At 39.4% G+C, this 13,971-nt stretch overlaps 1 protein-coding gene across 1 annotated transcript; it reads left to right on the forward strand.

Annotated features, from left to right (window-relative positions):
• Positions 1-2,982: 2,982 nt before the first annotated feature.
• LOC135050741 (protocadherin-8-like) lies at positions 2,983-11,784 on the forward strand. Its single transcript, XM_063957114.1, has 4 exons — positions 2,983-5,797; positions 6,483-6,550; positions 7,576-7,709; positions 10,801-11,784. Exons 1-4 carry the CDS (start codon positions 3,428-3,430, stop codon positions 11,181-11,183), a joined length of 2,955 nt encoding a protein of 984 aa, XP_063813184.1. The 5' UTR covers positions 2,983-3,427; the 3' UTR covers positions 11,184-11,784.
• Positions 11,785-13,971: the final 2,187 nt, after the last annotated feature.

The following is a 13,971-nucleotide window of genomic DNA, read 5'->3' on the forward strand; positions in this document are numbered from 1 at the left end:
TGTGTAACGACATATCAGATATCCTTTTTTAGATAGTTCCCTGGTCACTAGAGTTACTCTGTTTAACACTTGGGCAGATTTACTAATCACCCGGTTTACAAAACATGATCGGCAGCTTTGACCAATGGATTTCATAAGGCAATAATAACTAATGCTAAAAGTTTCACATTAATTACTGTTTCCATTGGAAATCCAATGGTCAAAGCAGATGATCATTGCCAGCTTTGTAAACTTGATGGATGTTAAATCTTCTTATTGGTGCTGCAAACATTAACTACACGTGGACTTGTTACACTTGCACATATTACACAGGCCGCAAAACTCATCAACATAAATGCAGTGCTGTAACAGGGCTCAAATGTGCCCATTGCTGGCCCGCCCCTGAGCACATTATATCATGACGTTGCACAAATGACATCATTACAGTACATCATGCAGGGAGGTACGGGGCTGGCAGCAATGGTAAGTGCAGTGCTGTCCTGAGGACGTTCCAGTACAGACTGCAGGGTGCCTGTCTGGAGCATTTCCAGCAGCGCTGGAACCAGGGTCAGACTGGCCCATAGGGGACCAGGGGAAACCACCGGTGGGCCCTACTGCCTGTGGGCCCTCCTCCTTCTCAAGGGATCAAGTTCCAGACTATCCTAGTGCACTGGATTTATGCATTATACATATGTTACATTATACTTCACAATCATTTGGTTTATTATATATTTACCAAGGGGCACAGAACATGTAATGGTTAGCTAAACCTCTGTGGTGGCTGGCCATGCCCCCACTGAAACCTGGCTACACCTTTAAGCATAATTTTCCCGGTGGGCCCTTCATGCCCCAGTCCGACACTGGCTGGAACGTTCCAGCAGCGCTGCAGCAGAGATTCTGGCTGTGACACTAGCTACAAGAAAGGGCTGTTGAGTGGTGATGGTTCTAAGAGATATATAAAATAGACAATCCTGGCTGTGATGCTAGCTACAAGAAAGGGCTGTTGAGTGGTGATGGTTCTAAGAGATATATAAAATAGACAATCCTAGTAGTGCGCACAAGCAGAAAGAAGCAGCTAGGTGGGTTCAATATTCTACTTAAAGGTATCTTCACATCTTCACCAAATATGTGGCAAAAAAAGGTTGAATAGAATTTACCCAGCGCTACTGCATATGTAGGTCGTTCATGCATATACCACTTTGGATACAGCTGATGTCATATCTAACAGTATACTTCTTATTAGGCTCATTGCCTCATTCAGATATACCCAAAATAGAAGGGACAAACAAATATAGTGAAGTACTGTTTAATAATTTTAAAACGACATAAGACAAAAACAAGGAACATATAAACTACACACAGATTAAAGGTATTTCCAAGTGGCCAAATTTTGACAATTACCAGATTGATTTGAACTGTTTTTAAGCAGTTCAGAGTGCACGTGAAACGGTGTAAGTCCCAGGTTCTCCCACTGGTGTAAGCTCAGATGTTAACCACCGGATCTCGCCTCAATAATGTCACCTGGTATTCATTTCCTGTCAAGGTCCAATGCATTTCCACCCCAACTGGGGTTTTCTCAAGGTCCAAAATAGTGTGTAGTATCAGTGCTCACCAGCCCCAGTTTTATACCATGAATCTTGATTGGTTTTTGAAAACTGACAGTTAGAAGCTGATTAGTTGGTAATTTACCTCTCTCCACTTTATCTCTCTCCAGGCCTTAATACATCTGCTCCTTAAATTATGTTTATGTGGTATGTAAAATGTCCTGTGATGCAATGTATTTGATCTACTAAGGAAACTGTTGACTGGATATAATAATACAGCAGCTAATCAATGAATATTGGCCCTCATTCCGAGTTGTTCGCTCGGTATTTTTCATCGCATCGCAGTGAAAATCCGCTTAGTACGCATGCGCAATGTTCGCACTGCGACTGCGCCAAGTAACTTTACTATGAAGAAAGTAATTTTACTCACGGCTTTTTCTTCGCTCCGGCGATCGTAATGTGATTGACAGGAAATGGGTGTTACTGGGCGGAAACACGGCGTTTCAGGGGCGTGTGGCTGAAAACGCTACCGTTTCCGGAAAAAACGCAGGAGTGGCCGGAGAAACGGTGGGAGTGCCTGGGCGAACGCTGGGTGTGTTTGTGACGTCAACCAGGAACGACAAGCACTGAAATGATCGCACAGGCAGAGTAAGTCTGGAGCTACTCTGAAACTGCTAAGTAGTTAGTAATCGCAATATTGCGAATACATCGGTCGCAATTTTAAGAAGCTAAGATTCACTCCCAGTAGGCGGCGGCTTAGCGTGTGTAACTCTGCTAAATTCGCCTTGCGACCGATCAACTCGGAATGAGGGCCATAGTAACTATAGATGCTATAAATAACCCTTATAAAGATAACAAAATATATACAGTACATCTCTATACATTTTTATTAAGCTGTTAAAAATAATGTCAAACTGTTCAATGGGCCCATGTGCTAGAGTTCAAACAGGAAACTATTTATATGGATTTAATATAAGTTCTCACTGTGCTCATATTCCAAACATACTGTGGCTTTTGGAAAATTACATTTGCATGTTGGGGAATTTGTAACCAATACTGTGTCTGGAATTGATATGAGTTGATATGAGTGATTAAACATCTGTACAGCATTGCATATTAAGTTGGGTCTATGCAGTTATAGAATAATGACATTAAATGTTTGCGTTATAAATTCAATAGTGTAAAGTATATGTTAACTCATGAAATACAAATTAATTGTTAGTAAGAGGCCGCAGAAAGTAATTCGTATAGATAAATTTTTGTTTATATATTTGTAAGTATATTTGTATGTTTTTGTCTGTATTTATGTTTTTTTTATAAGTATTTCTATATATTTTTTCTGCAATTGAAATAAACTGTCATTATTTTTATTTTGTAGCATACATAACTGTTTAGCAAATATTGTTTTTTTTTCAGCAAGAACACTTACAATCAATTGCAACCTTAATATAATCTAGTATTTAGCATAGGTTTATTGAGTTTTCTATGTGTTCTATTTTATTTGACATTTGCAGATTACTTGTATTGTAGAAAAACATGGGTTTGTTAAGATGTCACAAAATATAACTGTATATTAGTCGGCCTCCAACTGAGATCTCTGTTAATGACAGCCTCATTTGCTCAGCCTCAGTGACCATTTGTCTTGGAGGCACAAGAACTTGGTGAAGGGGGAGGTTAATTTACATATCCTTGAGGATATAACCTGAGGAAACAGATCAGGCCAAGCAGTTATCCACACTCTCCAGTCCTGAACACAGGAGCCACTTAACAGGATTGTGCCGAGTGATTTCACAGCTGGCAGACTTCATTGATGCAACTTTTTTTTTATCTCTGCAAGATACAGGACCACGAGACTTTTAACTTTGCTTTTTGAAAAGGTGTAAATCCAAAGAGGAGGACTGAAAATGTTGAAACTTTTAACATTCTTGCCAGTACTCTTGCTGGGTCTGATGACTTCACTGTCCTTTGGAGAAATTGCTCATTACTACATCTACGAGGAAGAAGCCCCAGGAACAGTAATTGCAGTTTTGTCAGACCACTTTATGTTTAACTCCAGAGACAGACCTGCGAGCAATTTTCATCTCATGAAGCAGTTTAACAGCTCTATTGTTCTTGTCCAGGAAAGTGACGGGCAGCTAAGTATTGGAGAGAAGATAGACAGAGAACATATATGCCAGCAGTCTCTAAATTGTATCCTGGCCCTGGATGTGGTCAGTTTTTCCAAGGACCAGCTGCAGCTAATTAATGTGAAATTAGAGGTAAAAGACATTAATGATAACAGCCCTCACTTCTCCAGTTCTGAGATACATGTGGACATTTCTGAAAATTCACCTGTGGGTACCAGGTTTCCTTTGCAAATGGCAATAGATGAAGATATTGGAACAAATTCAATTGTGAACTATGAAATCTCTGTTAATAGTCAATTCAGTATTGACGTGCAGACCAGAGCAGATGGGGTTAAATATGCAGATTTGGTACTCATGAATGAGCTGGATAGAGAAAGACAATCAACCTACACATTGGAACTGGTAGCTATGGATGGAGGAAGCCCACCACTATCAGGCAGTGCAGTGGTTAAAGTTCGTGTCCTGGACTTTAATGATAACAGCCCTGTTTTTGAGAAGAGTGCTGTCACAATTGACATAATGGAAGATGCTCCTGTAGGCTACGTTCTAATGGACCTGAATGCAGCTGACCCTGATGAAGGGGCAAATGGAGAAATAGTTTATAGCTTCAGCCCTCAAGTCTCTCCAGAGGTATGTCATCTTTTTAAAGTTGATCCCAAATCAGGCAGTATAACTCTTGAAGGTAAAGTTGACTACGAAACTAAACAAACCTATGAATTTGATGTACAAGCTCAGGATTTGAGTTCTAACCCCTTGACAGCTTCCTGTAAAGTAACTGTTCATGTTATCGATGTGAACGATAATGCCCCAGCTATCACCATCACTCCCCTGACTTCTGTGAAAAAGGGAATATCCTACATAACTGAATCAGCAGCTAAGGACAGCTTTGTGGCCCTGATCAGCACTACAGACAGAGACTCTGGCCTAAATGGCCAAGTTCACTGTACACTCTATGGGCATGAACATTTTAAACTGCAGCAAGCCTATGAGGACAGCTTCATGATAGTAACCACCTCACCTCTAGACCGAGAGAAGACAGCAGAGTACAACCTGACCATGGTGGCTGAAGATCTGGGATTCTCTTCACTTAAAACAATAAAGCAGTATACTATTAGGGTAAGTGATGAAAATGACAATGTCCCTGAATTCACTAAGCAAATATATGCAGTATCTATTCTGGAAAATAATTCTGCTGGGGCTTACCTCACCACTCTGGTGGCCAGAGACCCCGATTTTGGCCTCAATGGCAAAATATCTTACAGACTGGTTGATGCAAAAATAATGGGACAATCCTTGTCTACATTCGTTGCTATTGATCTGGACTCAGGTGTACTACGTGCTGTGAGGTCTTTGGACTATGAAAAGCTTAAGCAACTGGACTTTGAAGTAGAAGCTGCTGACAATGGTGTACCACAACTATCAACTCGTACACAGATTAATATCAAAATAATTGATGCAAATGACAATGCACCTGTTATTACATTCCCCTTGCTAGATAACGACTCTGCTGAAATTACGCTGCCAATCACTGCTCCAGAAAATTATCTAGTTTTGCAGATGAAAGGCACAGATAAGGATGAAGGGCTGAATGCTCAGCTGTTTTACTCTATAGTACAAGACACCCAGAGACATTTTGCTATAAACAGAGTGACTGGTGAGTTATCATTAACCAGAAAAATTGATCCTTTGCCTGTTAAGGACCTCAGTATTGTAATTGCAGTCCATGACAGTGGAAGGCCTTCATTGCATTGCAATGCTACTTTAAAATTTACTCTGACAGACTCACTACCCTCCAGTGTAGAGATAGTTATTATGCAATCATCTGTAGAAGAACAGCAGCAGAAGGACCTCTCGATTATTTTCATTGCGGTGTTATCTGGGGGTTGTTCCTTGCTCCTTCTTGCCATTTTATTTGTGGCCTGCTCTTGTAAAAGGAAATCCAGTAATTCTAAGGTAGATAATGAACAGCAAAAGACAAAAGAAGTAAAAGACCAGCTACTAAACAAGACAGTTCCAACTAAAGATACTTTATCCAACTCTTCAATGTCTAAGTCTGACTCTTGTCAGCTGTCAATCAACACCGAGTCAGAGGATGGCAGTATGTTATCAAGCACAGAACATGGCAAGGACTGCCAGACAGCTTCAAATGTAAGTAATACTTTTATTTGGTCCTTATAGAATTACTGAGGAATTTAAAGTGCATAGAAATATACTGTAGTTTATATATTATAATGCCATACTTCACCTGCTACAGTAGTCAGTCATGTTTGTTTTCACTAGCAAAGTATGCAATGTGTATCATTTATGATATATGCTAATAGTACAGTGCATAGTATTTAATATATAAACAGTATATAAGTTCATAAAATATTCTAAGTATTTAATATGTAAACCGGATAGTTGTTCTTACCTATTACACATGAGACCTTATTAGGAGCAAATATAAACAAAGAAGCAATTTGCTTTTGGAATAAACCATGTTGCAATGCGAGGGGTGCAAATGGATTACTGCCTTTGCAAGTGGCACACAAATGCTGGGAAGCTTTGTTTTTACAGTGAACCGTACAGTAGATTAAGCTAGGACACGCCCCTCCCAAATCTAAACCTCTTTGCACATTTTAAATCTACCCTACCTGCAGTGCAACATGGTTATACCAAGGTGTTTTTTTTTCTTCTCTTTTTAAAAAAAATATGTTTCTAACTCTACTTCTCCACTTCAGACCCATGGTCTTAAACTAATTTACAGGGCTGTTGTCATGGTAATTTTAATATTTGTATTATGCTGATGAGGTATTTGATGGATTTGCATTTATTTTGTGTATTTTTCTTCCAGAGTTCAGATTCTGTACAATTATATCATTCATCAAGTTTGGACCGAGACGGTACTACAAGGAGCCTAAGGTAAATAGAAAATAAAGAGCTGCTATTATCAAGAGCATTAATCAGTTTTCTTTCTAGAGCCATTTACTTAAAGTGATATTGTATCATTCCAGTAGTGGCGTTATATATGACAATAAAAAAGTTACATAGAAGAGAATAGCTAGATACTATATGAGATCATTTTTTTATGTTAATATGATTAACTGATTTAAATCAGTTATCGAATTTATGTACAGTTGCACAATAAAATCACATGTAAAAAACTGTGGGGCTAATTCAGATCTGATCGCTGCTGTGTATGTTTGCACAGAAGCGATCAGGTCTGAAGTGCGCATGCGACGGCGCCACAGTGCGCCAGTGCATGGCAGATAGCCGACGTCTGCCTTAGCCCTGTGATTGCCTCTGCCTGAATGACAGGCAGAGGCAGTCACTGAGTGGGAGGGGGCGGGCCGGCGGCAATTGGCCGCCGTTTAGGGGACGCGGTTCAGGCGATGCAGGCATGCCCAGACCATTAGGGGGGGGGAGTGCTGCGGCGGCTGCGTGATGTCACGCGCAGCTGCTGGGACCCGTGCAGCGACGAGTAGCTCCCTGCCAGCGCGCAGGGGCTGCGCTGGTTGGGAGCTACTCCTACAGTACAAAATCACCGATGCTTTTGTACTTGTGCGGGGGGGGGGGGGGGGGGGTCGGCCCTGACATGTGGGGTGGACCAGCCCTGTGCTGTGCGTTCCCCCCCGCATGTCTGTGTGACTGATCGTAGATGTGCTATATTTAGCATATCTACGATCAGGTCTGAATCACCCCCATTAAACAGGCCCCATACTGTAGCTTGGGCGGATATTAAACTAGTTAGAAAACGTTGCTAGCTACTGTACACACATTCCTTTTCTAGAAGTATGTTCCTCTACCTATATTATCAGTTTAATTTTGACTTTAAAGAAAGACAATTAAAAAGTTTAATGACAACTTTTGGTTCACGGTACAAGTAATACAATTTCTTCCTGAATTAAATAGATCACGGAGCTGTAATATTTTTATTTTTTTTCCAGTGTGACTTGTCAAGTAGAACAATTAAGTACAAAGGACAGTGGCAAAGGAGACAGTGACTTCAACGACAGCGACTCTGACACTAGTGGAGAAAGTGGAAAGAAGGACTATGGCACGACCATGCAAAAACCAACCAGTAAGTTGTAGCTCAAGCAGATACATTTTATAACTACACTTTGTTCTTGTACCTATGTCTGCAGCTCATTGAGCGTTATTAAAAGGGAAGCACCACACAAAACAAAAACAAATACTCATACATAGTAAATATACTGTAGTATCTCATAAAGTTTGCTAATAATTCTTTGTTATCAAAGGCTGTTACTGCTGTTGCTACTATTTATGTACCTAGCTCAGTTATTACATATAGTTATTACATACTGTATACACACTTCTACTTTCCAACTAAACTAAAAGAAATACTCATAAAAATGAATACATCTAGCAAAGTGTGTTTGCTTGTAAAATAATAATACTGTGTGACACGTCATATTGAAAGGTAATAAGCACACTCATTTTATGGTCAGCTGTACACTTGTCCTACAATTCTAATTAAACTATTCTATCCAGATAGTGTGCATGTGTACATGTACATATATGGGACACTTATTGTAGATATCTTTGGGAGACATCTATGGTAAAGAACCCCCTGCACCACTTACCTTAGTCACCATAGGAACACATCTTTTACAGGTATATTGTACCTACTTTTTCTCCATCAGCGGGTCCCCATTGATATCACCTTGCACTACCATGGCAACAGGGTGTATTCACAGGGTGAACCCTGAAAGCAGATGTTGCTCTAACCTGATATCAACTGTGCATGTGTTGCAGTAACTCTCATCCCCTGTTCACTGTTATTAGGCAAAGAAGGGAACAACAGATTACCACTTATAGAAGTGCACATCTCAGCTTTTTCCACTGTTTATATTATTGCCTCAACTGCAGTGGGGCCTATTACAGGGTACAGTACATGTATATATTTTTGGAGACAAGCTCATAGCCAACCTCAGAAAAATCATCGATTTCAGTTTCCCAGACTGTGACAATTACTATTTTACATTATGCAAATTAAATATAATATATATGGTTTGTGGTGCCATTTTATTTACACATTAATTACACTTTTTTTTCTTAGCTAGTTAGACATTTTTTGCCTTCATTAAATATCACCTCCCTAAACGATAAGTGATAACTCACCTCACATTAACCTCCCATATAAACATCTGTACCACTTAGGTTGCAATATATTCTAGCCTGATATTGCCAGACATCACCTTTATTTCATTACTTTTGCCCAGATTTATCAAGCCTTACTGAGTGATAAATAGCACGGTGATAAAGTACCAACCAATAATCTCCTAACTGTCATTTTTCAAACACAGCCTGTGACATGTCAGTTAGGAGCTGATTGGCTGGTACTTTATCACTGTGCAATTGTTCATTCTCCATGGCTTGATAAATGGAGGCCTAAGTTATTACTTGGAAAATTGCTGTTCTCTAATTAAAGAGTGATTGTTTTCTATTTGACATGTGTATTCCTTTCTTTGCTAATGATATAACACAGCTAGTAGATTTTAATTGTAAGTACTGTAAAAAAAAAGTTATGTTTTATCAAGTTAGTTAATTTATAGGCCTACTCAGATACAGAGTGTGCCACTATCCCAGAAAATTGATCTTTCTTTCTCTGTTAACATATGCTATTACACTTCTGGGGTAGATTTACTAAAACTTCTAAAACAAACAAGTGGTGATGTTGCCCATAGCAACCAATCCTTTTCCAGAATGCAATAAAGAAATGATAGCTAGAATCAGATTGGTTGCTATGGGCAACACAACTATTGTCTATTTTAGAAGCTGCAGTAAATATAAGTGATAAATTTCAAGGTTATAAAGTACAAACCAATCAGCTGCTAATTGCCATGTTACAGGCTGGGTTTGAAAAATGACAGGCGTTGGTTGGCTGGTACTTTATCATAGTGCAATTTATCACTTGTCAAGGCTTAGTATATCGCCCCCCTAGAAGCTATTTGTTGGTGAAATATTAGTGTACTTACAACAATTTTCTTTAGCTGTGATTGTTGAATTTATCAGTAGGCATTTGTATTGCTGCAATATGTCCTCATTTTGACTGGCTCCTGTGCAGCCCTCATTCCGCATTTTTTTCCCCCATTTCCTTTCTTTGCAATATTGTTATGCACACCAGACTTTCTATGTGTAAGCACTACTAAAGGATGCAAAGAGCCTTGGGACTGGGTAAAAACTGAAACGTTTCACCGCTGAACACTGGACTGGCTCCCTGCATCAGTCTCTGGCACTGTGGAGCTTGTAGTGCACGTCCACATCTGGGGTGTGTATCTGTGACAGTTGTCACCGGTGAGAAGGGGAGGGAGAGATTACAGTCTCCATGTATGGTGCGGGGATGAGATAAATAAAATTACTGTCTGGACCATACAGGGAGGCTGTATTCTCTTCTTCCCAAATTCCCGGTGACAGCTGTTACAGACACCCGCCGAATGGGACACCCCGCAGACGGGGATGGCCAGGATGAGCACTACAAGCTCCAAAGTGGCATAGGTCGTCCAGTCCAGTGTTCCGTATTTTACTCAATCCCATTTCACTTTAGATTTACACTGCAGAAGTAATGTGTAGTCGTCACTTAATGATCCCGCTCCATTTCAATGGACATTGCATATCGTTTATACCCCTTTAACACTAGAAGCAAAGAGATTTTGCTTAGTGTGAAAGCAAACAACCCAGTACTAAATCCCAAATCCACAACCCCATCCCCAACCAGGGTCATAGAGCAGAGACCCAGGAATTTACCGGCTTTCCAGACCTGGTAAATTCCCGGGTCACATGTCTGAAAGCGACATTAGAAGCCTTAGTAGGCAAAAACAGCAGGTCAGTTATAAAAAAACATATTTTCGATACTGAATCGATATGCATTAATGTGAAATTAGAAATATTTGTAGAGAAGAAAAAACAGAGTATGTTTTTATGAAGTATTTCTTCATTATACCTGTATTTGTAACTTTAAAGTCTGGTTCTGGTCTCTATTTGTATTTACAAGTTACGGTTTAATAAAATGTGGACACATATGACATATATCTACTATAAAACAAGTGTTCCTTGATGTTGCCTTTTGATTAAATTACAGCTATGGTTTGATTACATTACAGTTGCAATCCCATTACATAAGAATAACACTGATTTCTTTTCTATTTAAGGTTCCACATATGTCGGAAACTCTGCAATATATCAAGGGGCAGGAAGTAATTTTAGCCATCATAGCAAAAAAGTTCCTTACCCCGGAAATGTTACAGATCAATGTGAAAAAGGATATTCAATGTCTTATTCATTAGTCCCCACTTACTACAACCCTTATTACCACCCTAGAGTACCTAATGTTCATATCCCTAACTATACACTGAAAGACTCCTATTACCATAGCAACAACACACCAGATGAGAGGATGCACAGAGAGTTGAAACGGGATATGGGAAACAGAGGAACCACAATACCTCCTCCCAGACTATCCAGAGGATACCAGGAATCAAATTATTGTCCGACAATCTCATTACAACCATGTGAAATAGCAACCACCTTTTAATCTTTTGTGGGAAAGGTAATGGAACAATTACATATGGCAGTATGTTGGAGGTGGAGGTCTTTGTGTTAAGCTAATATGCAATACGTAGGTACCTACCAGGATTGCTGGTGGTACTTAGGGCAATGCAGACATAATTGATTAGACCTGTGATCTAAAACTCCAATGCTAGCACGTAAGCAGGTGTTCAAATGCTCTGTAAAAACATTGATGCAGTCCCTTGATCCTAGTAAGTACCTTGTTTATCACCTAATTTATATGCCTCATGTAATCTACTTGATTTTCAACATTATAGAGCAAACAGTATGTTCAGAGTGAGTAGCGCTGCAAGGAAACAAAAAGCTCTCATGTACTGTATAAACAAAACTGCAAAAAACTACTTAAATGAGAAGATATGTATATGTATATGTTCTTTAAAAAAAATGGCATTGCACTTACCACGTGGTAGATTGGTAGATGTACAGACATGATCAGCTGCAAACCTATCATATAATTATAATCAAACAAACACTTTGATACATAGAACAGGATGTTCGTTTTAGAACTGGTGTCATATGACTGTAAGATTACACACACATTATCTTCCTATCTTTTTATTTGAATTCTTGTTAATGTAATGTGTCAGCTATTATGTAAATATATTCTACATGTTATGTATATTTGTTTAAATCTATTACCGAAACTGTAAATATTACATTTTCCATTTGTATATTATGATTCCACTGTTTCAATAAATATCTATTTTGAAAAACAATATCAAGAACCTGTCTTTGTGTAACAAACGTTAGGAAATATTAATTAGTGCTGTCAACCAACCCTGACATTATATTGTACCCACAAACTGTTTAAAAACAAACATCTCAAATTTGACAGAGTTCATACTCTCAAAATGATTTAGTCATTGAGGCATACGGCGAAAGCTGAGAAACAATTACAATAATTTATTAACTAGGGTTATAATATGTAGCATTCCTTCAAAATGGGTGGTTTAATGGAGGAGAGGGCCTATGTACTGTCTCTGTGCAGGATCCTTCCTCTCTGGCAGGGAAGTATACTCTGGCTTTATGCCTGAGTCTACTGAGCATGAGCAGGTCTTTAGGAACATGGCTCCCGTTCCTTGTTCCTGAGGGATCTCCCTATTGCGCATGCACAAATCAACAGGAAAATGGCTGCCACACCATTTTCTCTGTGATTTCTGTCAGCATGGATGAAGCAGGGACTCTGGAGGGATAAGTATAATGTTATGGGTGCAGAGTGTGCGGTGTAGGCCCCCCCTGCAGTCCTTGCATCCATTATAGATAAGTCAATGCTTCAAAACCAAAAAGGAGTGAAAAGCATTAAATAGAAAATGCATAGTATAGTAGTACTGTACATCCTATGGCATAGTGACTTTGCGTCTGTCTAGATCATGATAATAAGAGGCATATTCAACAGATATTTTTTATGGGATCCGGTCAGAATCCTGGCAGTCAGAATAATGAGCCAGAATCCTGAAACTGCTCGGAATACCGATGCTGGGATCCAAACATGTATCGTAATGCCGGCGCCAGGATCCCGAAACGAAGGTCTGCTGGTAGGCTTTGGTCGGGGTTAGGGTCAGGCTGTGGGTAAAGAGGGTTAGGGTCAGGCTGTGGGTAAAGGAGGGTTGGGGTTAGGAAGGATTAGAAATTAGGGGTAGCATACTTACCTTGTAGGTGTCAGGATCGTGAGCGTCGGGATGCCACTGTCGGTATTCTGACTGCCGGCATCCCAAAGCCATCCCATTTTTTATAACTGTATTTTAATCTGTATATCAGTGTTTATAATGTTGCTAAATTGTTATATATACTGTGTATATATATATATATATATATATATATAAGCAATGGTGCAAGTAGAGAAAATCCTGTTGGTAGTACTCTGTGCACGTGCCAGAGTGGGCGTGGTCATGCATCATGAAGGTATACTAGTGTCTATGTTACCTCTTAGCACTAGCATGCCTTCATTGCTCTATATCCCTCACTGGTCTCATTCTGAGCTAGTCTTGGGGAGCTCTGACTTTAGGCTCTCTGCCACAAAAGTCCATTCCGGATTGGTAAACCCCAGGGAGCTCATTAAATCCCACACGCCTTCAGACTAGCAGTGCTAATCAGACTTGATTGTGACAAGAACCCAGTTGAAATCTCTGTAATACGTATAACCTGTAGTACAGTATTTATTAGTAAATTATTTTTGAAGGGCTATCATATTATAGAGTGACGGTGAATTGCAATAGGGTGCCTTGTTATTCAACCATACTTGCTTTTTGCATGTTGCCATATGTTTCATTCAGAACATAAAATAATATGGCTAATCAGATTTTATGAAAATCGTTCATGAAAAATATTAATGTATTCTTAAACAGCATTATACTTGATATGCAAGTTGATTTAGCATTGGCATAAATATTATATACTGTAATTATTTGAAGTTTACTTTTTAGGGAGTGCATTGGGAAAGCACATTATATGGTTTCCCTTATACTTATGAATGGATACACACTACATTATTTTCTTTGTGGTTCCACCTTCACCAGATTGTTTAAAGTGATTAAAACAGGCAATTTCCATGAATTGCTGAAGTCATGGGTTTGTAGCTATCATGGAGGGGTTGCCATCTTGATAATAGATTACCATCAGGTGCAGATGGCTACTGGATTCAGGGTAATATATGTTTTAGCAGACTACCTGGGCCAATATTTACTCCTAAACTCTCACTCACCTGCTTTGCTCAGTGCAAATAAATCTACCTTACAATATCCTGACATAGTTGT

Source organism: Pseudophryne corroboree, chromosome 2, assembly GCF_028390025.1.
Source record: "Pseudophryne corroboree isolate aPseCor3 chromosome 2, aPseCor3.hap2, whole genome shotgun sequence".
Classification (NCBI taxonomy): Eukaryota; Metazoa; Chordata; class Amphibia; order Anura; family Myobatrachidae; genus Pseudophryne; species Pseudophryne corroboree.

Coding starts and splice junctions, on each gene's coding strand:
- LOC135050741 (XM_063957114.1), top strand. CDS start 3,428: ATGTTGAAACTTTTAACATTCTTGCCAGTACTCTTGCTGGGTCTGATG. Junction 6,551..7,575: donor GGTACTACAAGGAGCCTAAG/GTAAATAGAAAA, acceptor TTTTTTTTCCAG/TGTGACTTGTCAAGTAGAAC. Junction 7,710..10,800: donor GACCATGCAAAAACCAACCA/GTAAGTTGTAGC, acceptor TTTCTATTTAAG/GTTCCACATATGTCGGAAAC.